Here is a 26814-nt window from a genome sequence, read left to right as displayed (position 1 = left end):
TACAGAGGTTCGAGTCTAGAACACCTGCCAGCCCCACAGCAAATGATGTGGCAAAGTGTAGACTGGGGTGCTTGAAACACATTAATTTCACAAAAGTGACCCAAGGCACGCTAACTGCTGCACATGTGTGTGCATGCTCACCAATCCCCTCCTGACACAGCGGTTGCTGTTGCTGAAGCTCTGTGGAAGGGCAAAGTCGGGCAGTAAGTGTGGTTGCTGGCTCCTAGTACAGAAGTTCTGCAGCACAGATGGGGTCATCCTCCTCCTCCTCTGTGAACACAGACCGCCTGGCTCTCTGGGGCTTGGTCGTCCTCATCAGTCTTGATCCTGAATTCCTCCACAATGCTTCTGCACTCTGATATGGGGATTCAGGGAGAGCAGCCCAGGCAGCTGAGCACTCCAGACCTTGCTGGCTCTGAGGTGTGGGGAGCTCGGTCATTGTGGCCACAGGGCTTGCTAATCACAGTGGTTCTGTTTCCCCAGGGCTGCTGACGTGGGAGGCCCCGCCCTGAAAACTTTAGTTCTGCAAGGCACTATTAATTGTACCTTCGAGGCTCCTGCTTCAAGGGGTGGGGGTGGGGTTTGACAAGGAATGGGGGGAGGGGATGAGAATTTGTGGTCCCCAAGATGGACCTCATCTTTGTGGCTACCCACAGGTCGCAAATTGGGCCATAGAAGATCTGGAAAGGATGGAGCAACGGGCTAGCTTAGACTCAGAGGAGTCTGAGTCCCCACCCCAAGAGAACTCCTGCCTGGACCCTCCAGACAGAGACCCTAACTGCAAGCCACCTCCAGTCAAGCCCCACATCTTCACTACCAGGAGTCGTACCCGGCTTTTTGGGAAGGGTGACTCGGAGGAGGCCTCTCCCCTGGACTGCCCTTATGAGGAAGGCGGGCTGGCTTCCTGCCCTATCATCACTGTCAGCTCTGTTCTAACTATCCAGAGGCCTGGGGATGGACCTGCCTCTGTCAGGTAAGTCTGGAGGCCCTTCCCTCCCAAACCCAAGTGGCAGTCCCAGCCGTTGAGTAGCACCACAAAGGGTTCTTGTTCCTCCATTAAATGTCACAGAGCTGGGGAGTTGGGGAGCCTTCGGAGGTGGTCTGGCCCACCCTCTTGTGATCTCGCTGGACACACGGTCACAGTTGCTGCAGTGTACATGCTGTTCCCAGCTGCCAGCATATGCTAACTACCCAGGCCCCCAAATGCTCACCAGCCCCAAGTACTTCAGCTTCACATTCAAGGTTAGGATCCTGTGGTCCAAGAAGACAAACAGCACAGGTGAGGAGTCTCTTCTGAGGCAGGGCAAGGCTCAGGATGGCTTCTGGGAAGCACGAAGATGCCTCTTCATTCCTAAGGGCCAAGCCAACCACCCCAGCCCCTCTAGGCTCCTGTCTCCTGAGCCCCAGCAGGAAGGCAGGTGGGCTGGGTGGAAGACAAGGTGACAGTAGTAGCAAAAGCTGTCTCCAAGTCGTCTATGCCAGGGGCAGGTCGGGGACACAAGTATCCCAGGGCCCTCATTACAGTTAAATGTGTTTCCTGAACTGACTGGTTTGCCTTGGGGCTTAGTCACACTCCTTGCCGGGCCTGAGATGGGGTATGACTTGTTTCTCAGGCAGTCATCCCAGGACTCCGTCTCCACTGGTGAGAAGCCCCCGAGGCTCTATGATCGCAGGAGCATCTTCGACGCCGTGGCTCAGAGTAACTGCCAGGAGCTGGAGAGCCTGCTGCCCTTCCTGCAGAGGAGCAAGAAGCGCCTGACTGACAGCGAGTTCAAAGGTGGCCCTGTGAGGACTGGCTTCCCAGGGGCCTTTTCCAACCCTGACCTGCTTTTGACCCTCTCTCTGCCTTTCAGACCCAGAGACAGGAAAGACCTGTCTGCTAAAAGCCATGCTCAATCTGCACAATGGGCAGAATGACACCATCGCTCTGCTCTTGGACGTCGCCCGGAAGACAGACAGCCTGAAGCAGTTTGTCAATGCCAGCTACACAGACAGCTACTACAAGGGTGAGGTGGGGGTGGCCTGGTACAGCTACAGAACATCTACACCCTGGGGGGACTGCCCCAATCCCTGTCACTGTGCTTTCTCCTGGTTCTGATCCCCGCCCTTTGTCATCTGCAGTCTCCTCCTGTGGCCCTGGGATCTCTGCTGCCCTCCTGCTGACTTGGTGGTCCTATCCCTTACTGTCACATCTTCTGGCCCCTCCTCCCTCCCTCCCCCCTCTTCTCCCTCCCCCTCCTCCTCCCTCCTCCCCTCCTCCTTTCTTCCTCCCTCCCTCACTTCCTTTCTCCATCCTCCCTCTGCCCTTCCTTTTTTTCCTTTGCAGCTTGGTACCTTCTATTCTGTTGTTTTGTTGCTGCTTTAAGACTTCCCTGGCCTAATTTGTGGATCCTGGCCTCCTACAGCGAGAGCTTGTGCAGGCATTTTCTAGGTGCTTCTTCCAGAAGCAGTTGCTACCTGCCCAGGGCTCTTCCCTGGGCACATCTATTTGGGCCCCCACAGGACTGTAATCTCAAGGCCAACAGTGCACCTCTCTCTGTAGGCCAGACAGCACTGCACATTGCTATCGAACGGCGGAACATGACGCTGGTGACCCTCTTGGTGGAGAATGGAGCAGATGTCCAGGCTGCCGCTAACGGGGACTTCTTCAAGAAAACCAAAGGGAGGCCTGGCTTCTACTTTGGTAGGGAGGCCATGTGGTAGACATGAGGGAGCTAGAGGCCCAATCATCCAGGGACTAGCCTCATTTGTGGGGCTCCACTGGGGATCCTGTGTTGGCTGCAGGTGAGCTGCCCCTGTCCCTGGCTGCGTGCACCAACCAGCTGGCCATTGTGAAGTTCCTGCTGCAGAACTCCTGGCAGCCTGCAGACATCAGCGCCCGGGACTCAGTGGGCAACACGGTGCTTCATGCCCTGGTGGAGGTGGCAGATAACACAGTTGACAACACCAAGTTCGTGACAAGCATGTACAACGAGATCTTGATCCTGGGGGCCAAACTCCACCCCACGCTGAAGCTGGAAGAGATCACCAACAAGAAGGGGCTCACGCCACTGGCTCTGGCTGCTAGCAGTGGGAAGATCGGGGTAGGTTGGGGCTTTGGCCTGGGGCTGTGGATACCAGGCAGCGAGGGTGGCTGGATAGAACACTGTGTGTTCAAGACTAATTCTACCAGCTAATGTGGCTGTTAATGTGGGCCAAAGGAGCGAGCTGTGGGCAGAAACCATGAAAGCCAGCATGGTGGTTTCTAATTTCCAACTTTGTCACAGGGACTCAAGGTGTGTGTGTGTGTGTGTGTGTGTGTGTGTGTGTGTGCGCGCGCGTGTGTGTGTGTTTCACTCTGTAGCCCAGGCTGGCATGTAATTTACTAGCCTGGTCTCAGAGTTGCCACACCCTCCTGTCCCAGCCTTCTGAATGCTGCTGGGATTACAGGCATGAACCATCATGACTGGCTTATTCCTTAGATTTTGATTATTTCTTTCTGGCTTGAAGTTTTCTAGAAAACTTCATTGTCCTTCACAGAGGGACGGTAAATCTTGGGGCCCCGGAGGAATGCACCCGATGTGGGTGTAGCTGAGGTCAGAGGCAAGTGGGGAAGTGGCTGGGGCTTGGCCTGGTTGTCTGAGTGATGGAGCTAGGAAGCTGTGTGCATTTGTCAGAAGAGCCTGCCTGGGAGGCCATCCATGGCCTGGACTGGCCTGATAGGGATCTCCTTCCTGCCACAGGTCTTGGCCTACATTCTCCAGAGGGAGATCCATGAACCCGAGTGCCGACACCTATCCAGGAAGTTCACCGAATGGGCCTATGGGCCGGTGCACTCCTCCCTTTATGACCTGTCCTGTATTGACACCTGTGAGAAGAACTCGGTTCTGGAGGTGATCGCTTACAGTAGCAGTGAGACCCCTGTGAGTGGCCAGGGCCAGGACAACGTGTACCCAGCCTGACCCTGCCCTTGCTCCAGCACCATCTAACTTCTCACCTGAAAACCTACGGCCACGAGCCCGTGTCCTGTAGACCTATTGCACCTCCTTTCTCTTGTGTTTCCCTTAGCAAATGAACAGCAGCCATTAGCTCATAAAAAGGATAACATCTCAGAAGTACAGAGATAAGGACAGCTCTCCTCTCTATGTCACGTAGAAAGCTTCATGGAACCTTTTTATTTGTGTAAGCAGGATCACACCGAGCACACTGGAGGGCAAGCAGTTGTTTTCGCTTACTGACGTGTGTTGCAGTTAACTTTATATTAGCTCGCAGGCGTCTGTCTCGCTTAAAAGTTGTTGCCTAGCATTCACCCACAGGACAGTCAGGCTATCTGCAGTTACACTGCAGGCTGTTGATAGACACGAGCCCCAGGATTTTCCCTGAAAGATATGTTAAACTGGAATCTCCATATCAAAAAGTTTGCCCACCCAATATATTTCTTCTTGTTGTTTTTGGGGACTGGGCTTGCTCTGTACCCCAGGCCAGCCTTGGACTCCTGATCCTCCTCACTCTAAAGTGCCAGGGCTGTAAGCAGGGCCACCACACCCCACAGTGAGGAGGAACATGCCATCCTCGGGACACAAACGTAAACTTGCTGGCCTTTTGTACTTCTTTGGTGGGTCTCCAAAGGTTTACAGGACTGTGTGCTGGCTTCTCCTCGTTTATAGATACTCTTGGCTTCTGAATGAACCAGTCTTTATTGCTCATGCTGAAGTGTACTTCTCCCTGTCTGTCTTTTGCCTTTTAATTTCATGCGCAGCACCCTTTACTTAGAAAAGGGTTTCATTCTGATAGGGTCAAGTTCCTTGGTGGTGCTTGTTTTTCTCTCTTTCGGCTTCTGGGCTGGTGCTGTGCTCTGACCTTCAGAGTTGCACAGCGGCCTCTCTGCCTTCTCATTCCACTCATTGGTAGGTTCTTCATTTTGGCTACTCATCTAGAGTTTACGTTGTGTCCCAAGGATGGCATTTTAGTATTTCTGGCTCTGAGTGAAGGCTCGGCGATACTAACTGAGTAGTCTATAAGCCACCACACCCGTCCTTTCTTCCTAAAGTCATACTGCAAATTTCAGAAGTAGACTTGGGAGCTGAAGTCCATCAGGGGCTGCTATCGTGCCTCACTGGATGAAGTTGTATTTATAGGACCAGAGTCCAAGGAAGGTGAGGCCTGGCCTATTTTGCCCTGTCAGCCCTACCTAAGCTGCCATGTTGAATCTGGCCTCTGAGTTCTTAAAAGGGAGGTCCGATTAGAGCATGGCCTCCTCACAGACTGAGGAATTTAACTTGGAGGAGAAAAAGCTCAGGGACAGCCATCAACAATTCATGTCCCCAGTGCTTTTGGTGGGTCATTCGGCTTGAGCTGATACACTGATGGAAGGCAGAGATGACCATTTTACTCCAAGTAATAGATCATCCCTGTAGTTAATATCTCTTTAGAGGCCCTCTGTGGTAGAGGTTAAGCACGGTAGAGAGGCTAGGACAAGCTACCTTGGACTCATCTGCTATACACCCTCGGTCCCATGAGCCTTCAAGCCTTTGGATATGAGACGTTTGCCTAAAGGCTACTTCAAATGACACTATTTGGCACCATCCCCCTGCTCCAGGACAGGCCTTTTAGGTCCCTTGACACATCATGTATAGGTACTTGCTGTCTCTGCCTGACCTGGGGCTGTACACAGGAGAAATAAAGAGCGCAAAGGCAACCTCAACTTCCCAAGGGCCATCTTGTCTGGGAGTGAAGAGAGCCAATTGTTAGAAATGACGGGATTAGATGGTTGGTAAATACTGAAGTCCTTAAGTGAGCCCTTAGGGTAGTGGTTCTCAACCTTCCTAGCGCTACCACCCATTAGTACAGTGCCTCATGTTGTGGTGAGCCATCCCCCAACATAATTATTTTCATTGCTACTAAATAGCTGTATTTTCACTACTGTTATGAATTACAATGCAAATATCTGTGTTTTCTGAGGGTTTAGGCAACTCCTGTGAAGGGTTGTTCTGCCCCCAGGTTGAGAACCACTGATTTAGGGCCTACCCAGTTTCTCACCAGTCAGTGTACTCATGGAGACGCTGAAGCTATGAACCTGGTCAGTCGAGGAACCACAGCAGAGCAGGGACCAACCCCAGGCCCTGGCTGTACAATGCCTCAGACGTCTGGTGACTTGTGGTTGCTTGGCATGCTGAGGGGATAATCTTCCTTAACTGTGTGGGCTACATGGGTGTGAGGAACACCACAGACTGGTGTGGCTATCCTGGTAGTTGCCAGTGCAGCAGTGAGCCTCGCTTCTCTCTACTCCCGTAGAACCGTCATGACATGCTTCTCGTGGAACCCTTGAACCGACTCCTACAGGACAAGTGGGACAGATTTGTCAAGCGCATCTTCTACTTCAACTTCTTCGTCTACTGCTTGTATATGATCATCTTTACCGCGGCTGCCTACTATCGACCTGTGGAAGGCTTGGTGCGGCCAGGAATGTGGGCCCTGTTTGGGGGTTGGGGTTGGGGTGGGGTGAGGCATTTCCCTAAGATGCTGTAGGCTCCAGGACCAGGACTTGCCTGGGAATACCCTTCGTAGCTCACTGAGAGGTGGAGAGACTGATGGGAGAGCCTCGCTTCCTTGGCCTCCCTCAGTTTCTCTCTTGTAGGCTGACCCAACCCTGGACTTTGTCTTTTAAGTCAGTAAGGTTCTGGGAGGTTGAACATGTGAGCACTGAAGTTCCTGAGTATCGGGCTCAGAACTGGGGAGGCAGCCACCCTTGGGCTGGATACCTGTATATCACGTGGTGGTGGAAGCCCCCATTCCACTTGCTGGCCTGCACGGTTTAGCTCACCTGCTCATTCATTACAAATTTGTTTCTTAGGCCTGTCCCCTTGAATACTTCTTTTGTGCTGGGCTGGGTGCTATCTCTCAGCTCAGCTTAGGGTGAGACTCTGTCCTCCTCTGAGCTACAGACTCCGTTAAGTCTCTGAGTCGAGTCCTTCTCATTTAATACCCACGGCACGAATTTTCCATCCTATACTTAGACCACTTTACCTGTAAATTTGGCGTAAAAACTGGAGTTCTGTCTGTGCATAAAAGGCACTTAGTGACTTCATTTGAAAAGAAAAGAAAATGGTATGCGTATAGCTCAGTGGCATAGCGCTGGCATAGGATGCACGAGACCTTGGGTTTGACTCCCAGCCCTCCAGCATTGAAACAAAGTAACAAAAAGAAAGGATACACACATTTTGCTAGAGAGAGGAGACATATGCTAATAAGTAGGATAAGTGAGTATGCTAGCACTTGCAAAGGCCCAGTGACACGCATTTCCAGAAAATGTGGCTAAAACACTAGGACTGTACACATGGGTGTGTGGAGGACAGCTTCCCCCCTCCTCTGCTCCGTCCATGGTGAGCTTTGACCTTACCTCCTGGTGGAGCAGCTGGGCACCATAGGCTGTGGGAAGGATGGGATTTATAACACAGCAGGTCTGTAAGAGTACCTTCACCTACCCTGTCACCCACTCTCATCCACTCAGAGCCCTGGACAGGAGGGACATTGCTTGGGGAATAGCACAGCACTGGAAGGATCCTTTCATACCCAGAGACTTGGGGAAGCAAGTCTTACAAAGGGACCATCTTGCAGATGTCCCATGATAACTCATTGTCTCTACGCTTCTCTCCTTAACATTATTGTTGTTGTTGTATATGTGTATGACGATTGTGTGTGTGCTTGCACGTGGAAATTGGAAAAAAAAAACAACTACTGGGAGTTATCTCTGTCCTTTCACAGTGACATTCTGGGGACCAAAATGAGTTCTCAGGCCTGTGCAGAGCGCAAGTCTTCCTGTGGAGTCAGCTTGCTAGGCCTGTTTCTCTCTTTTTAATGGAGGCTTGTCTCCCTAGGCAGGAGCCAAGTCCCCCCGAGCTGGGGACCCAACCCAGGGCCTTGCGCTTCCTAGGCAAGCGCTCTACCACTGAGCTAAATCCCCCAACCCCCAGGAGCCAAGTCTTAATTATGAGACTTGGTACCTGGTGGCACCTGGTGAGTGTTTGTTGACTGGATGAATGAGTTATCTCCTCCATGCCTTACAGCCCCCCTATAAGCTGAAAAACACCGTTGGGGACTATTTCCGAGTCACCGGAGAGATCCTGTCTGTGTCAGGAGGAGTCTACTTCTTCTTCCGAGGGGTAAGCATCCCTTCACAAGTTGTGGGCTTCTACTGTTGCTGACAAACACTGGGAGAACAAGGGCTGAGAGCTGAGTGGGTAAAGCTGAAAACCCGCAGGTGTTCATGGCCGGGTTTCGGGACCACCCAGTGTATTCTCAGGGGCACGTGGAGATCAAGTGGATCTCCACTGCTAAGTCTCATGGCTGTTCTTGTGGGAAGGGTCTTTTCTTTGACTGCTTGCCTGGGAAGCTCCAGGGGCCCTCTACCTAGCACTCATACTGAGCACTAGTCTAACAGTGAAATGCGGCTGTGTCTGGCTTTTGTTTCATGAGTGCTGGTCCTCCTGCTCACACAGTAAGCACTTTTCTGACTGTGGATTCTCCTCAGGAACCAGGGTCTTTTCCTTGAATGTGAGGGCTCCTTTTAGAATTTTATGTCAACTCCTCTGTAAAAACTAGAGCTTAGGGAGTACATGGTTTTCTTTGAGTAAAATTTAGGGCAGGGGTGAAAACGCAGGGACATGAAAAGAGAGCTGAATGCAGAATTTGAAATCATTATGGTCTTTTAAAAATTTATGTAATTTTTAATCTTTTAAAAACATTTGTTTTATTTATATGAGTACACTGTATCTATCTTTAGACACACCAGAAGAGGGCATTGGATCATATTACAGATGGTTGTGAGCCACCATGTGGTTGCTAGGAATTGAACTCAGGACCTCTGGAAGTCAGTGCTCTTAACCACCTCTCCAGCCCTGGGTTTTTGACATGAGGTTTCCCTGTGTAACCTAATCTGCTTGAGTTCTTGATCTTCTTGTCTTAGCTTTTCTAGTGCTAGGATGACCAGTGTACAGTACTACACCTGTTAGATCATTGTGATTTTTTTTACTTTTTTTCGGAGCTGGGGACCGAACCCAGGGCCCTGTGCTTGCTAGGCAAGTGCTCTACCGCTGAGCTAAATCCCCAAACCGATCATTGTGATTTTAACCTCCGAACGTCACCGTGTGTGTGTGTGTGTGTGTGTGTGTGTGTGTGTGTGTGTGTGTATGTGCGCGCGCGCTTATTATCTTAGTTACTTTGCCACTGCAGTGATGAGAGGCCATAAACAAGGAGACTTACAGAAAAAGGTGTATTTGGCCTTATGGTTTCAGAGGGTTAGAATCATGATGGAGGAATGGAGGGGTTGGGGTAGCTGGGGGCTGGAGCAGCAGTTGAGAACTCACATTTTGAATGACAAACAGGAGTCAGAGATAGAGGAGAGAGAGAGAGGGAGAGAGAGAGACAGAGAATGAGAGAGAGAGAGAGAGAGAGAGAGAGAGAGAGAGAGGGAAAGAGAGAGACAGAGACAGAGACAGAGACAGAGATATGGAGAAAGAGAAAGAGAAAAGAGAGAGAAAGAGAGAGGGAGAGGGAATGAGAGAGAGAGGGAGAAGGACAGAGAGAGACAGAGACAGAGAATGAGAGAGAGAGAGAGAGAGAGAGAGAGAGAGAGAGAGAGAGAGAGCGCACTGAGGATGAGGATGGTGGCAAGAGAAATTTTCGAAACCTCAAAGACTGTCCCCAGTGACACAAGTCCTTCAGCAAAGTCACACCTCTCAGTCCTTCCCAAACAGTCCCACCGTCCCACCGTCCCACCATTTTGGGGATGAAGTATTCAAACCCACGAGCCTCTGGGGACACTCTCATCCAACACCGCACTTATTTTTATTTTTATGCCCTGTCTTCATGGAAACACTGTCTTTTCGCAGTTGTGGTTTACATTATCTAAGAAAGTAGAAAGCCCTAGCAGCAGGTGGGCACCTCTTAGCAAACAGAGGTTAAGCTGGGGGCAATGCGTGTAGGTATTTTGGAGAGGATTTCCCAGCCTCCAAAGGTGGATGTGGCAAGTTGGTTCAGTTGCGGCTGCGTAAAGGGATTCTTGCTATGATGTTGTGCTCAATATAGAACAGGATGGTGGAGGTGGGAGAGCAAACTAGAAGAGAGGGAATTCTCAACCCTGCCCTGGGATCACAGCAGCTGACATGATTTTGGTGACCTTTTTCCTCAATTGCCTTGTAATACACTTGTAATCGCAACCTAGGTTTTTAAAGCTCTCCATGGGTCACATAGTGTCACCCACCCCATTAGCCTGATTTACTGCTGCTCCATTCTTCATGCTCCTTGCTGGAACCCATCCCAGTGTTCCAATATGATGACATGATGAAAGAATTCTGGGAGCTTCCCATTCAGTCACATCTAACACTTCCAAGAAACTCACTTTGTCTGTTTATCTGCAGATTCAATATTTCCTGCAGAGGCGACCATCCCTCAAGAGTTTGTTTGTGGACAGCTACAGTGAGATACTTTTGTAAGTGGTGCTTCATGCTCTGTTTGACCCCCTGAGGCTAGTTTTCCCTCATTCTCTCACCTATGCTTGAGCAGGCACATAGTAGGGCCTCAGTAAGCATGTTGAAGCAATGGTGGGAGGCACTCTAACAATATTAATCAGACGAATCAATATCAGCTCTTGTTTACTCTGCCAGATAAGTCAGGTGCCACTCACTGGGTCAACACTGGGAGACAGAGGTGAAGTACACATATTTTTTGCCATCAGGAATTTCCAGTGTGTAAGGCAGTTTTTTTTATCCCAGCTTCATGACACCTTGGACTAGATACTTCAGTGGGTGGGAAAGGGACTGTCCTGTACACTGAGCATTTAGCAGCATCCATGGCCTCTCCCTGCTAGGTGCCAGCAGCTATCCCTCATCTTCTTGTCTTGAGTATCAAAACCGTCCACAGCTAGATACCGACAAAAGCTCTCTCCCTGTTGTGGGTGGAGGCAGCAGCCGGGGCGGTGTGTGCTCCTGGGTGAGAGCTGCTGCTTTTAGAGGAGACCAATGAGCAAAGGCACATGTGCTGCAGAGAGCCTCTGCTCATAAGGACGACTAGAACCTGCAGAACCCACCCTGCACAGAGGCCTTCAACCACGGGGCTCCTGGATCTTCACTTAAACTTCCTTCCCTTTTCCTCTCAATCCTGGGACTTTTCTTGTCGTGTGTGATTAAGGAGTTGGTTCCTAGTGCTGTCGTGACTAGTTTGTTCCTACGATTTATAAACCTCATGTTCCCACTCTGATCTTCAGAGACCTTTATTTTAGTCCCAAAGGGCAGGCCTAAGCTGTAGGGTCTGCAGCAACTGGCTGTCACAATGCTGATTTTCCTGAAAGAAGAAATGTTCTTCTACATAACGCTATGCCAGTAGACTCAAGATTCCATTTCCAAAAGGTATAGCCACATTGTAGTGATGTTAGCACACACACACACACACACACACACACACACACACACACACACACACACACACACACACACATGAAATTATACTTATGATTGTAGAACATATAGTTTTATTCTATCAAAACAAAGGTACGTAGCATTCATTTTTATCAAAACTACTCATTCATGCTGACATAAATCACAAGAGTGCAAAAGTGTTTAAGGCCAAACCAGTTTTTTGCCCCTAACCTTTCCCATTCTCTGAAACCCTCTATCTTCTGCCACCTATCCCGACATAGACAAGGCTTTAGCATCCTCCTCCCTGTCTGCCGTCACCCCAATGTGATTACATAATATTTTGTTAGTCAGTAGTCAGCATTTGTATGTATGCCTTTGTAAAATTCCCTAACTGTCGAACAGCTTCCTAGTAGTCCTAACACATGTTTTGTTTGCCCTGAGGCTACCTCCCTTAATCTCCCCTTGTTTAGTACACATCGTACACAATGTTAATTCTTCCCACACATCCTGAAGCAGGTGCAATTTCCCATAAATTCAAGCCCCTAAATTACAACTCGTGGTCAACCCCCCTTGAGGGATTTCTTTCTAGAGTTTTCATTCCTTTTGTTTGTTTGAGACAGGGTCTTACTATGTAGCCCAATCTGGTCCCTGATCTAACTCACAGCAAGCCTCCTGCCTTTGCATCTGCAGTGCTGGGGTGACAGTATAGGCCACCATATTCCATTTGCTGTTCTCTCTTTATGACTGGGTTTTCCCCAGCCTGATTCTTCTTCTCACCCTGGTGAGATTCTTCTCTCTGCGGCCAGCCTTGGACTTCTCACAGCTCTTGCCCCTTTGTCCCGTCTTCCTCTCTCTTGGCCTGTTCTCGTTTCCCCCACACAGTCTTTAGTATTTTCAGCGGGGCAGCCCTGAGGGGAGGCGCTCACTCTGTACAGTGCCATGTGCATAAGCACTCATCTCAGTAGGTTGGCGTATTCAATACATTTCCCACTTATATTTTTGACGTACGATGGATTGTGCAGGGTGTGACTATTATAAACCCAGGAACATCTGTACCATATTTACATTGTGCTTCTAAGAATAAGATCTTTGCATCCCAACATGCCGTACGTTTTGCTCCTTGTGCCTGCAGAGGAGGTGTGGGCTAGAAGGAAGCAGGCAGCCCAGTCTCAGCTGCAAATGGCTACGTTCTCACTCTTTCAATTCTTGCAGCTCCGGGCCCTTTTGTTCTTGGTTTCCCCTAAGCTGGTCTCCTTTGCCTCTGTCCCTAGCTTTGTACAGTCGCTGTTCATGCTGGTGTCTGTGGTACTGTACTTCAGCCAACGCAAGGAGTATGTGGCTTCCATGGTGTTCTCCCTGGCCATGGGCTGGACCAACATGCTCTACTATACCCGAGGATTCCAGCAGATGGGCATCTATGCTGTCATGATTGAGAAGGTGGGTTCCCAAGTGTGTTTTCCACAGAGCCCTGTTTGCCCTGTTGATGTGAGATACTGTCCTATGCACTCTGTTCGCCTCTCTGTATCCTCTGGGGAGCCATTGGCTTAGCGATTAGCTTATTTATTCCCCAAGAATCAAGCAGCCTGGCACTGACCCTGACATGGAGGTTTTCTTCAAACTTCCTGTCTCTGCATCCCGAACTGCCGTCTCCCGACGTGAACAAAAGCCACGGGAGAGGTGTGAGTGATTCCTTCGTGATGTCTGAACTGAAAACTGTAGAATCCAGCCCTGGAAGGTTCCTGCCCCATGTTCTCTGGCCACTCCAGGCTGATACACCCGGGTCATTCCTGTATTCCTCCCAGGGCTGGGCTTGTCTTTCATGAGCCTGTTCTTTCCTGCAGATGATCCTCAGAGACCTTTGCCGGTTTATGTTCGTCTACCTCGTGTTCTTGTTTGGATTTTCCACAGGTAACAGGCTGAGTCAAGGCTGGCAGGGAGGCAGGTCTGTTGCTTGTTTGACTTCCTTAGGGTTCTGCAGAGCCAGGGGAGGAGGATCCAGGTAGGGAAGACAGGAGCATGTTTGCAGGTGACAGAATAGATAAACGGCACATCGACATGAGCCTGAGAACCTGAACGTGTAATGTATAAGATGCTCTCGGTCATTTTAGAGACACTGTGCTAGTGGCTTTCTGTATAGCTGTGCTTTTTGCTCAGTTTTTACCCAAATTATTTTTACTCTATTTCAGACTCACAAGAAAGTTTTAAGAATTATAAGAATGACTTCTCTTTTCTTACTGAGATTCCCCAATTTTACCATTTTAAAATCTGTCTCTGTCTCTCTCTTCCGTCTCTGTTTCTTTGTCTCTTTTTTCCTTCTCTTCTCCAGTCCTCTTCCCCCTTCCTCCTCTCTTCCTTTCTTTTTTCCTTGTGCTGGAGATTGAACCCAGGGTCTAATACATACCAGGTAAATGCCCACTGAGTTACAGGGCCAGCCTTCAAGCGATTCCCCAACTCCACCATTCCTCGCATCTTTAGTCTCTGGCATTTTATCATAAGGAAGAGTTTTCCTCCCTCTCTACAATTGAATTTATTCAATGCAAGGATGGCCCTGGGGTTCCTTTTACTCTGTGTAGATTCACACGGTCACTTGAGTCATAATCCTTATTACCATTTGTTACTTTGAAACTGAGCTCTGGCCTTTGGGAGCCCCGGACAACTGGATCCTTGGCCCCTCTAACTGATTCACATCCTGTTGTGACCACATGCCTTTGCCTCAGCCCTTGTCTGACGTCTGCAGTTAGACGGTCCCTGAGACATGCCCATCTCTGCTCCCATGCTGCCGTTTATTTTATCCCTCTTGCCTGAGAGGGATGAGCGCCCATGACTGGACGAGGGACCTGATAGGTACAGGCGGTGGCACTTGAAGTTGTGCGTATCAGTACAGGAAGGGCGTGGGCTCAGGGGGTTCTCGGGTGGTGGCAGCGTATAGTAAGAACAGGACTCAGCTGCTTAGCAGTTCTCAAGCTTGGTGCTACACTTGCAGAGAAGAATGTTATCAGGGGCCACTCGGCTTTGAACTGCTCGACATCCACAGGTCGAGTGGACTCTAAAAGACATGGTGTGGCTGGCAAAGTGAGCCAGGCCTGTCTCATCAGGTAGAGCAGGTTGTGTGCTGTTCAAAGGCCTCGGTATGTGCGTGGTCTACACAGCTTTGCATATTTCTTCAAGCACTTTCTCTACCAGATCATGACAGCACTCTTTCAACAAAGCAGAGTTTTACTACAGTTTCATGCTGTGGTGGGGTGGGGAGGTGCTACATGGCTGAGTGACTTTCCTGCTTTGGGGTGCTGGGGTCACAGAGGTATGGACCAGTTTTCATCCACCCACACCCCTTGCTCTTGTGACCTGTAGCTGTAGTGACACTGATTGAGGATGGGAAGAATAACTCTCTGCCTATGGAGTCCACACCACACAAGTGCCGGGGATCTGCCTGCAAGCCAGGTAACTCTTACAACAGCCTGTATTCCACATGTCTGGAGCTGTTCAAGTTCACCATCGGCATGGGCGACCTGGAGTTCACCGAGAACTACGACTTCAAGGCTGTCTTCATCATCCTGTTACTGGCCTATGTGATTCTCACCTACATCCTTCTGCTCAACATGCTCATTGCTCTCATGGGTGAGACCGTCAACAAGATTGCACAAGAGAGCAAGAACATCTGGAAGCTGCAGGTGGGCATCAGAGTGTGTGTGTGTGTGTGTGTGTGTGTGTGTGTGTGTGTGTGTGTGTGGTGGGGGAGTGCAGCCTGGAGGCTGCTCCCTGTTCCTTCTGCTGTTACACAGAGGGTTGAATGAGCCCTTGTGGGATTGAGGAGGGGGCAGGGAGCCCAATAGGACCCAGGGATCAACATCATCAGCTCCCTTGCTAGACTCCCTTCCCATGGACATCCCTGTTGTCCCTCATCTACAAGCAGTCGGGTGAGCCTAGCTAGATACTGTAACTGATAGATGCTGTATTTGGCCCAGGGCTGAGCAATCCCAGAGGGCAGTAGATGTCGGCTTAGCCCCATGGGTTATCCGTGGTTTAGGTGAGCACTGGATAACAACCACATGGGTACTGCTCCCATGGGGTGGGGCCTAAGTATTCTCTTTCTAAGCCGCATGGCTCCTCTTTGTCTTCAGATCCCCCACCATCAAAGCATTGCTCTTACCCACAAGCATTGACTGGATGGCGGGCCCTGCTCTAAGTGTCTGTCTTACCTGACTTCACTTCACCTTTCCCAATCCTCTGAGGGGAATTCTGCCAGCATCTCATCTTTAGACAAACCACTGAGGTCTAGAGATGTCATCTCTCTGTGTTTCAAGCCACACAACTGGCAGGTAGCAGGGTCAGGGTTTAGACCCAGCAAACTGGACTCTGATCTTGCATAGCACCCCACATGGTCCGTTTGTGAGCTCCATCAACTCCTAGGGCTGCCTTCCTGGAATTAGCAGGCAGCCGGCCAAGCACAGGAAGGCTTGGTTGGTCGCCTTCATGGATCGCCTTGGTTGGTCATGTTTCTAATGCCTGCCTGAGAGAGATTCTGGAGCGGGTGATCCATGCTGGTGGCCTGTTTCCTTCTCCACAGAGAGCCATCACCATCCTGGATACAGAGAAGAGCTTCCTGAAGTGCATGAGGAAGGCCTTCCGCTCTGGCAAGCTGCTGCAGGTGGGGTTCACGCCTGACGGCAAGGATGACTACCGGTGGTGTTTCAGGTAAGGCCAAAGCAGGAGTCAGAGCTGAGAACTGGTCTCAGTCCTGTACATGGGGGACCCATCTGGGGCCCGATGAAGGTGTAGAGATTAGGCTCAGGGCTCCCTGGGGCTAGTCATAGAAATGGGGGACTCTGAAGACCAGCAACAGGTCCAGGGGCCACCATAGGATCCAGCTATGGGCACAGGACACCTATCTCAGATCTGAGGAGGTAGAACTTCCAACATTAAGCACTGAAAAACTTGAGGTGTCCAAAAATGACAACCTGGTGAACACAGCCAAACCCAGAAATCCAGTGTTTAAAATTCTTGAGCCCTGCGGTGTGGCGGGAAATGAGGGGTGTCCATAAAATAAGGCCTGGCTGTCCCTCTGCCTGCTATGTCTCCAACCTAATATGAGGGCTGTTCAGCCGTAGACTGCTGGCCTCCCAGACCCTGTTCCCTCTCCCGCAGGGTGGACGAGGTAAACTGGACTACCTGGAACACCAATGTGGGTATCATCAACGAGGACCCAGGCAACTGTGAGGGCGTCAAGCGCACCCTGAGCTTCTCCCTGAGGTCAGGCCGAGGTGAGGTGTGCTGGATTCGCCCATGGCAGGGAGGGGCCCGACACTGGGATGGAGGGGTCCCTACTCCATCTTGACTTTCCTCACATCAGATCTCAGCCCATGCTTAGTGACAGGTGCATCTCCTCAAACACATCTGTCTGTACAAGGGACACTACCAGAGTCTCCTTCAATTCATTACCCATTTTATTTCAAATTAATTTTTGGCTGTTGCAGGCTCATAAACCTTTTAATATAGCCAATATTTTCAAGACCCTCCCACATTCAGTCATGAGACTCCATATGGGGTCATAGTCCACAGTTTGGGAAGCTGGGTGTTAGACTATGCAGTATTGTCGCAGAAATCTTGGAGGGTTTGTTAATTTTGCCCTTAATAATGTTTTCGTTTCTCAAATGTGATCTGTTAATTCCACCCAGAGAATTTTGAACTTCAAACTTTAAGCCTTTTAGTTTTAGAGTTTCCGTGTCTTTCTGTTGAAGTTTCCGTTTCTTTGCTGAGAGGCCCTCTAGCTATTCCTTCATTAGCAGCACGCTTCCTCTGCTTCTCTTTTGAACATATTAATAAGTCACTTAGCACTTTCTGTCAGCTAAGGGGTGGACTGTCTCAGAAGTAGCGCTCTCAGCTTGGCAAGCACGAGTCAGCGGTCCCTAGCTAATCCCAACATCTGGGTGGTCTTGGCATCCATTTCTCTTAACTGCTCTTTTATTTTTTGTGGTAGAGGACCACATTGCCCTGGTTTTAGGTCCAGTATTTTCACACTGTGGATAAGATAGTGTGGAACCTGGATTTGGTTACCTTCCCTCAAAGATACTTCGGTTATTGGGGAATCGCCTCAAGTGTGTACATGTGTAAGGGTGTCTCCGCACTCCATCTATGCCCCCTTCTTGCACTCAAGCTTAAGTGTGTCCACCCCACTTCCAACCCCACTGCAGGCACCTCTGTTAACCTCTCACCATCGGCAAGCAACGTCTAATTCTCAGCCAAGGACTTGTGGGTAACCACCTTACCCCAAAAACGACCACTACCCCAACGTTCTCCTGTGCTCTTTTCTACTGACTCTAGCTGTGTCAGCTGCTAGGATAGCTGCTTTCTCTTTAGCTTAGGGGAAACTCCACGCTCTATAGGATGGCTGCTTACTGTCCTGCACTTGGTAAGGCTGTCTCTAAGCAGAGAGATGGGGTGCTCATAGGGCTCCTCTTGTGAATGCCATGTCTCTTAGGGTTTATAGTAGCTCACGGCTGTCACCTCAGGCCTAAACACATCTGCTGAATGGAATTCTGCTCAGCTTATGACTGTCATGAGCAGGACAGTCCAGTCCAAGATCATCCATTATAGTTGGATATGGAGATCTATTTCATCAAAGGCTCACTCGGGGGCTGGGGATGTAGCTGGTGGTTGAGCACTTGTTTAGCATGTGATTCCATGTGAGTACAGAAAAAGTAGGCTCACCTTTGGGTATCAGATCCCTGCTCTGGGGCTTTATTAATTTCACACAGGTCCACAGCAGTTCTGTGACTTTCCTAGGAATGTAATTGGAAAGACTCCCTGGTCACGTTATCACCCTTGCTCACTATCTTTCCCTCGATTGGCTACGTGTGCTAACACTGTCAGATCTACTCAAAGCCTGCTTTGTGAGTGATCTGAGTGGCTTACCATGATCTTTCTATTTACTTAGTTAGCCTTTGTTGGTTCAAACTTCTAGAGTCTGACACTGGGCAGTTTATTTTAGTCAAATTTAAGTACAGCAACAAGGGTTGGGGATTTAGCTCAGTGGTAGAGCACTTGCCTAGCAAGCGCAAGGCCCTGGGTTTGGTCCTCAGCTCCAGAATAAAAAAGATGCTGGGATTAAGTACAGCAGCATTGGGGGTTGGGGGAGAGTTTCCTGGTGGCAGTTATCACAGTAAAGTTCATGGTGTGGCTAACATGTGGCCTCTTCCAAACGAATGGGCTTTATAGCTTAAATGCATAGGGAAGGATCTGCTGTGGTCTAGGTCAACATAGAGATCACCAAGCTACATGTGACGTCTCCCTTAGGGATGGGTTCTGTTGACTGAGAGACAATGCTCAAGACAAAGGTTTATAGAGAAAGAATCTGGGATAAACATAGTCTGGGGAATTTGGGTGTGACCTGAGCCTACAGATAGCACAGGTCACCAGGCTGTTAACAATACCCACCCCAGCCTTCTGGATAGAAAACAGATATTCGTGTCCTCTGCTGAGGAGACAACCCTGAGTATTTACATTTCTGATTTACCTAGAGCTTATCTGTGAGCACAAGGACCTCATGGCTCTCTACCCTGTACATCTCAGTGAGATGCTATCCGGTTAGAGTAGCCATTTGGAACAGAGGCTGTGGAGTGTTACATTAGACCTCACACTTTCACTACTTGCTTTCTCCCTTTTGTAACAGTAGAAACTCCAGTGGTGATAGCCATTTAATTTAGATAATGGGGACCCCTTCTCACCAAGCTGCATGTGGTAGGAAGATGTGGGAGGTTCAGGAGAGAAAGGCCAGGGAAGGAAGGTGGGAACTGGAGGAACTAGGGAGTGTGCGGGGAGCCTTGATGAATGGCTTCTCCACCTGTATAACAAATCAAATTGACCTGCAGTTTTAGTAAAATGGCAGGTTTACTGGGACAGCTCTCAGGAAGGTTCATTGACCTCACAGGAGGTGGGGTCGGTGAAACACAAGGCCGGGCTGACGTAGGGGCTTCTTAACAGGGAGTGGGAGGAGGTTCCAATGTGATGGTGGAATACAGATAAGGTTTTATCATAGCCCTGTAGGTGGGTCTTAGATCCAGTGTTTACTTTGGGAATCCTGAAGTAGGAGCTGGCTTTATCCAGCATTTTGTGTGGGTTTTCGAAAGCAGGGCTCCTGATCAGAAAAGGATGGGGACTCTTGGCCCAGGATATCGTGCCTTTGTCCCAAACCATCTGGCCTAACACTTGGTACTAGAATTTGCTGAATGGTGGTGGGAACCTCGGTTACCTCTGGAGACCCTGGAACTGGCTAGGTCGACACTTCCCAAACTGGGTGTCTATACTTCTAAGCCAGTTAGTCAGGATTTCAACGGGCATTGGCAACTGAGTCTTCCTTAAGAGCTCCGTGGGACTTTAGGCCACGCCAAAGTTCTTATTTGAAGCCCAGTGTCACCATGTCTCCCTTGGCATTTTCTTCTGTGCCTTGGTGGGGCCTTGACCCTAAGTCTTGTGGTCTTTGGCTGGTGTTCATCACTGTAGGACTGCCCAGGGTGGAGTTGTGTTAAAGAAATCTCTTCACCCTCCCATTTGGGCAGAGAGGCAGTGAGGCCTGAAGCAGGTGTGTGATAAACTCATGAGGTATCAGGTTTACTAGGGCCTGGGGGAGGAAGAAAGTGTAAGCTATTACCTGGGTGGATGAGCTCGACTGTCCAAGAAGAGGACATTTCATGGATCTAAGAGCTTGGAGATTGTTTTTGTTTTTTTATTCCAGACAGGGTTTCTCTATGTAGCCCTGGCTTTCCTGGAACTCACTATGTAGACCAGGCTGGCCTTGAACTCACAGAGATCCATCTGTCTTAAGTGTTGGGATTAAAGGTGTGTGCCACTATAGCTGGCTAGGATTTTTTTAAAAATATGTTTTTAAATGAAAATATAGTAACTTTATTTTTCTCTTCCCAACTCCTACCCATGTCCCTTCCTCCAACCTCTCTTTTACATTCATACACATACATACATACATACATACACATATATACATATATACATACGTATACATATACATATATACACAAATGTAATGCTGAGTCTGCTTATGATTTCAAAGCTAACTACTTTGTATTGGACAGCCAGTTAGGACTCTTGTCACTGGGAGAGGCTAACTCTCCCTCTCAGCAGTCCGTAGGTGCCTGTAGTTCTTTGTCCAGTGGTGAGACTCTGGGAGGTTTCCTGCTCTGCATTAGCCCGTCTCTTGTTATTGTTTGGGTCTTACTTAGGCAGCCATTTCTAGGCGACAGTCTTAGCAGAGTTCCCGGTCCACTGGCTCTTACAATCTTTACTTCTGTCTTAGTTAGGGTTTTATTGCTACGAAGAGACAGCATGGCCTTGGCAACTCTTAGAAAGGAAAACATTTAATTTAGGACTGGCTTACAGTTTCAGAGGTTCAGTCCATTATCATCATGGTGGGAAGCCTGGCAGTGTGCAGACAGACATGGTCCTGGAGGAGCCATGATATAGCTAGGTTCTATATCTTGACCCGAGAGGCAGCAGACGGGAACTGCATGGCACACATGGGTGTAGCTTGAGCATACATAACCTCAAAGCCCACCTCTACAATGACACAGTTCCTTCAACAAGGTCACACCTCCTAATAGTGCCACTCCATATGGACTAAGCATTTAAACACATGAGTCTATGAAGGCCATTCCTATTCAAACCACCACAGACCCCTCTTTTAAGGTCTGTGCTTAAGGTGTAGTGTTGATGATGTATTCAGTGGACTGGGCTCTCCATGACCCATGGATCTCTGCACTGTATACACCTGTGGTTGTCAGTCATGGTCTCTGCTGTAAAGAGGAACTTCTTTGACGGAAGGGTGCCCAGGTCTCCATTCACATGAAGATGTGAGGCCTGCAAGCAAACCATGCTTTGTTTTGTTGCATCCAGGGTGGTAATGATGTGCTGTCTCTCAGTTTCAGGGAGAAACTGGAAGAACTTTGCCCTGGTTCCCCTTCTGAGGGATGCAAGCACTCGAGATAGACATGCCACCCAGCAGGAAGAAGTTCAACTGAAGCATTATACGGGATCCCTTAAGCCAGAGGATGCTGAGGTTTTCAAGGATTCCATGGTCCCAGGGGAGAAATAATGGACACCATGCAGGGGTCAATGCTGGGCCTTTGGGTGGTCTGCTTAGGGAACCAGCAGGGTTGATGTTATCTGGGTCCACTCTGTGCCTGCCTAGGCACATTCCTAGGACTTCGGCGGGCCTGCTGTGGGAACTGGGAGGTGTGTGGGAATTGAGATGTGTATCCAACCATGATCTCCAAACATTTGGCTTTCAACTCTTTATGGACTTTATTAAACAGAGTGAGTGGCAAATCTCTACTTGGACACATGTTAGAGCCTGGTTTTATTCGATTTTTGATGGCTGAGACTATGAGCAAATTGAGTCCAGGAAAACAACCTTTAACTACTTTCTTTGATATGAAATGCTGGAACATTTCTCCTCTACATTCTGTTGATTATCTTACTTGCCCTGAGAACTTTTGGAGGTTTTCATCATTTGGCAAACCCAGAGAAGGTGGGCTACACCGGGGTGCAACAATCCCATTCTCAATTCCATCAGAATCAGGTTGCTTCAGAAGTGACTTTCCCCTTTGATGTAAAATATCAGTCCTCACAAAAATGGTAGCTTCATTGCTGTTTAAATAAAAACGCAGAGCCATACCCAAAGGACATGGCAGAAAACTTTCAATGATCTTTCATTTGTTGTAATCACAATCCTGTCCCACTCTGTGCAGTACTAAATGTGCCTACCGCTGTTAGTCTTGTAATTCATAAATAAACTATGTATGTATCTGCAAATATGCTTTATAGCAAGTATGAACTTGGTGATAGTGATTGGGCTGGTGTTGGTAGGTGGTTCTCTGTTCAGTCTGCTTGTGCCCCCCCCCCCTGTGTGTGTGTGTGTGTGTGCGCGTATGATAAAACATTCATGTCAAAAGCAACTTGGGGAGGAAAGGGTTTGCTTAATCTTGAAGGTTACAGTCCCTCATCAGGTGAAGCCAAGGCAGAGACTCAAGGCTTGAAGCAGAAGGTACAGAGGATTGCAGCTTATTGGACCTAAATTGACAGCCATGTTGTGCATGGAACAGCTGTGGCAAGTCAAGGGAGAAGGAGTAAAAGTATTTATCAGACCAGAGCGAACACAAAAATTTATTAAAGAGGATATAGTATGAGGAGAGGGAGACAGTGAGATATTATTATTATTATTATTATTATTATTATTATTATTATTATTATCATTTAAATTATCTTTAATCATTTTTTACACTCCAGTCATTATCCCCTTTCGGTTTGTCTTCTCCCACAATTGTCGTCCCCCTAGCCCCCCCCCCCCCCGTGCATCTCCAAGAGTTCTACCCAACCCACCAGGTCTCCCCACTCCCTGGGGCCTCAAGTCTCTCAAGGGTTAGGTGCATCTTCTCTCACTGAGGCCAGACCAGGCAGTCCTCTGCTGTATATGTGTCAGGGGCCTTGTACAAGCTGGTGTATGCTGCCTGGTTGGTGGCTCAGTGTCTCAGATTTTTAGACAGAGTCTCACTATGTAACCCTGGCTGTCCTGGAACTCACTATGAAGATCAGGCTGACCTTGAACTCACAAAGATCCACCTGCTTTCTGAGTGCTGGGATTAAAGGTGTGTACCACCTATGCCCAGCAAACAGTAAGTAAATATTAAGAGAGAGAGAGAAAAAAAATCACTCTATTAAGAGAATGGGGTTTTGCTTTTTTTCTTTAACAGTTAGAAGGAAGATAATTACCTGATCTTATCTTGTGTACTGTTTGTATGGGGCCCATACCTGCAAAGGTTATGTGGGTGTCTCATTAGTTTGTTAAGTAGTAATTTTATAGTGTCTGTTGTCTTCTTTCTTTTTTTCTACTTTAAATTATTTATTTATTAGTCACAGCACATGTATGGAGGTCAGAGGACAACTTATGGGAGTTGGTTCTCTCCTTCTACGGTGTGGGTCCTGAGGATCAAACTCAGGTATTCAGACTTAGAGGCAAGAGACTACCTGCTGAGCCATCCTGAAGGCTTAGTCGTCTTTCTTGAGACTGACTATTAAGTGTAAGGGCTCTATTAAGTGTAGGAGTCAAGCTCTACATGTCTGTGTAAGGTACAACGACTTTCTGGGGCCAGACTCCATGCAGTGGGTGTCGACCAGTTAGGGTGGGAGTTTTTGCCTCTACAAGCCAGGCTCCATGCCCAGAGGGATCTTTAACCCCCTAAAACACAGCCACTAGATGGAGACCAAGGGTTTAAACTTAGGAGCCCATCAGGGACATTCCACTCTCTAGAGGGAGCACCAAGACCCTCTTCCATGTTCTTTAGCAGTATGCCCACCCCACATGTAAGGCCTAGTGGGGGAGCCAAGCCTGGACCCTGAGCTGCCCATGAGGTGTACACAGCCCACAGAGCAGGTGGGTGAGGACGAATATAGACACCCCCTCCCCCCAGGATGGTTGGAGTGTTTATGAAAGGGCTTGATATATACATTATCCTTTAAACTTCCCAACAGCTCATGAGGAAGCTGTTATTAACTCTAGGTTATAAATGAGAAAATCAAGGCTCTGACAGCAAGTTACACAGCCAGCCAAGAGCGTGACCCGGGTTTGACCCCAGGCAGTTGACTTTGAACCCATCTTTACTGCTGAGTCAGGCCTGGATCACGCAGGCCACTTCAGTCTGAAGGGAACTGGGCCAGCTTCTCACTGCCTGCTGTGGACCCTGGGCTTCTTGCTTTACTTGTAGCCCAGCTTAGAAAACATCGTGTGATTGTTCGATGACTACGGATTTCCTTTTTATTTGATTCTGTGTGTGGAGCGCTCAGCACTTACCAGACCAATCTGAAGAAAATCTGCTCTTGAAACCTGTCTTCTGGTTCCTTTGATATCCAGTGTCTTCCAGAAACAGCACGAACACTGGAGATCAGCTTGACCCATCCCCTCTGCAGCTCGAGCCTTCACTTCATTCATGCCCACATCTCTGAGGCAGCGCTTGATGGAAGAGAGTTGCCAGCCGAATACATGGACAAGCTCTCGTATGAGGGCAAACTGGGAAAGACTGGCTTGTTGGTAGTAAGTCAGGGCATCTTTCGTTGTAACCCACAGAGGGTTTCTGCAAGCTGGTTGGTCTTTACTTCAAATCTCTCAGGCTGCTCTAGGAGATGATTCAGAAAATCTTGAACACATTCTGATGCACGGGAAGCCCCACTCACCCATCCCTGTGGGATTCAGTATAGTCAGAAGAATGACTTGATGGGTATAATTCAGAAGCATCTGCATACACTTTAGCTCGTAGGTGTGGGAGCCATATTATTTGGGGCTGAGCCACTGCTGGCTGTGGGATTTTATCTTGAGAACCTGGTGGGACTCTCTGGGGCTTTGGGAACTCTAGGAGTGGATGCCTTTTCCCCTGGAGCTAGAGGGGTCTTGCTCTGAACCCCTGAGGGTAGATCAGTCCAGTGGCTGCAGACCAAGACGAAAATCAAGAATTAACTGGAAGGGAAGATCGAATGTGCAGCAGGTTTATCAGGGGCTGACAATGATGATGTCATAGACCAGACATTGGAGATGCTTATGCAGACTTTTGTTTGGAATCAGAGTACAGGCAAAGAGAATAAAATTAAAATTGAGTATTTAAAAACAGTTTAGGTATGGTGACTTAGCAGAAAGCAAGAAAACGTGTCAGACTTGTACTAAATTGAATTATGTCACTAACATATGTAATTTCAATTTTTGTTAACACTATCTGCCAAGATAAACTTTATTCCTCATAACTTGACATGTGTATGTGTGTGTATGGCTTATTATATGTAGTGCGTTCCACTGTTTGGGCTGTAAATTAAATGTTGAAAGTAAAACAAGCAAAACTTCTGTGTGACTTTTCTCTCTCTTTTCCATTAATTTATGTATTCATTGACTTTTCATTCCAATCTCAGACTTTCTCTGTGTCCCCCACCCCCACCCCAATACATGGCCCCTTCCCCTTCCCCTCTGAGAAGTGCTCACCCACCGTGGTGCCTCAGTGACTTTTTTTAAAAAAGGTTATGTCTGCATCTCTCTTTTCATTTTAAATTAGAATACTTTTTGCCAATGTAACTTTGGCTCAGTGGTTTCCAGTTTTTTCCTTTCTCCTCCTCTTCATTCCTTCTTCCCTCCTCTCTCCCTTTCGCCAGTGCTGAGGATTGAACCTAGGGCCTTGTCTATTCTAGTCAAGCATTGTACCACTGAGTTCTGTAGCCCAGTCCTAAATCAATAAACTACTATTGGAGCAATTTTAAGTTCCCAGCAGAAGTGCAGATTTCCCGTGAATTGAATTCCCTAACCCCTCCCCCAACAGCATTCCCTGCCCCAGTGCACACAGCATCCCCAAAGAGGCAGTCTCTCAGCGCTCAGCCCTGAAAGCTGACGAAACCTATCCCGGCCTGAGGTGAGTGAAATTCTGCCTCACTTCCTGCTCCAGCTCACATAAGTAGGGTGTTTCCTGGGATTTGTGCAGGAGTCTGATCCTCTTACTTTCATGCCTCCACTCCCTGCTGACTCCTGTTCATCCTCCCTGGAGAGATGGAATCCTTGGGTTGGCTACCTGGACTGTCGTCTGTGAGTCTTAGAAGGTGCGGAATGTTGGGCAGGGTTGCTCGTCACCTCCTGTGAACCCTCTGTAGGTGTTGGGCATCAGACAGAGTATGGCTTCTGCAGACTGTTGACCAGGCCTTCTGCTCTGACCTTAGCTAGCAGGATGAGGCACACGTGGGTATCTTGGCAGACATCTAGAGGTCATCTGACGTTCAGGCATCTGGAAAGCAGGCTGGGACAGAAATAAAGAATCTTCCTTTTCTCTCTCCTTGCCTGCATCCCACCCTAGGCGCTGGCCTATCTCCTCTTCCACACATACATACCCATCCACACACACATACCCATCCACACATGCATACCCATCCACACATACATACCCATGCACACATACATACCCATGCACACATACATACCCATCCACACATACATACCCATCCACACATACATACCCATATGTGAAAGGCCTCTTCCTGTGATTATTGTATGTTCTTTCCATCATGGAAGGAGAGTTCAGATTGCTGAAGAAGAGTGAGCATGGCACAGCTCGTGGCTGCTTCAGGAACTGGGATCCTGGTAGTGGAGGACAGTTGAATGAACCCTACAGGTCATCCCTTAGACAGGACAGGGTTGGCAAGGTCTGGAGAATGAGGTAGAAGGAAGGACATGGGACTTCTGGTGGCACAGACTGTGATTGCGCTGTGTGGATCCCAGACACAAGATAGAAAGCTTACAAAGACAAACTTAATAATCCCATGTAGGTAGCCAGAAGAACTGCCTTTAGTGTATACCACTGGTTCAGCCAGGTCAGTCCCCTGTTAGATTATA

At 48.7% G+C, this 26814-nt stretch overlaps 1 protein-coding gene across 1 annotated transcript; it reads left to right on the top strand.

The window, feature by feature from the left end:
* The first annotated feature begins 686 nt into the window (after positions 1-686).
* Trpv1 (transient receptor potential cation channel subfamily V member 1) lies at positions 687-22104 on the top strand. The gene is made up of 15 exons (XM_032913810.1): positions 687-973; positions 1614-1777; positions 1854-2006; positions 2543-2683; positions 2785-3083; positions 3723-3902; positions 6274-6432; positions 8046-8141; positions 10398-10468; positions 12665-12830; positions 13235-13301; positions 14745-15064; positions 15961-16088; positions 16539-16654; positions 21323-22104. Exons 1-15 carry the CDS (start codon positions 690-692, stop codon positions 21493-21495), a joined length of 2517 nt encoding a protein of 838 aa, XP_032769701.1. The 5' UTR covers positions 687-689; the 3' UTR covers positions 21496-22104.
* Positions 22105-26814: the final 4710 nt, after the last annotated feature.

Source organism: Rattus rattus, chromosome 9 (assembly GCF_011064425.1).
Source record: "Rattus rattus isolate New Zealand chromosome 9, Rrattus_CSIRO_v1, whole genome shotgun sequence".
In the NCBI taxonomy this organism is placed as follows: Eukaryota; Metazoa; Chordata; class Mammalia; order Rodentia; family Muridae; genus Rattus; species Rattus rattus.
This window is presented reverse-complemented; position numbering and strand designations above follow the sequence as displayed.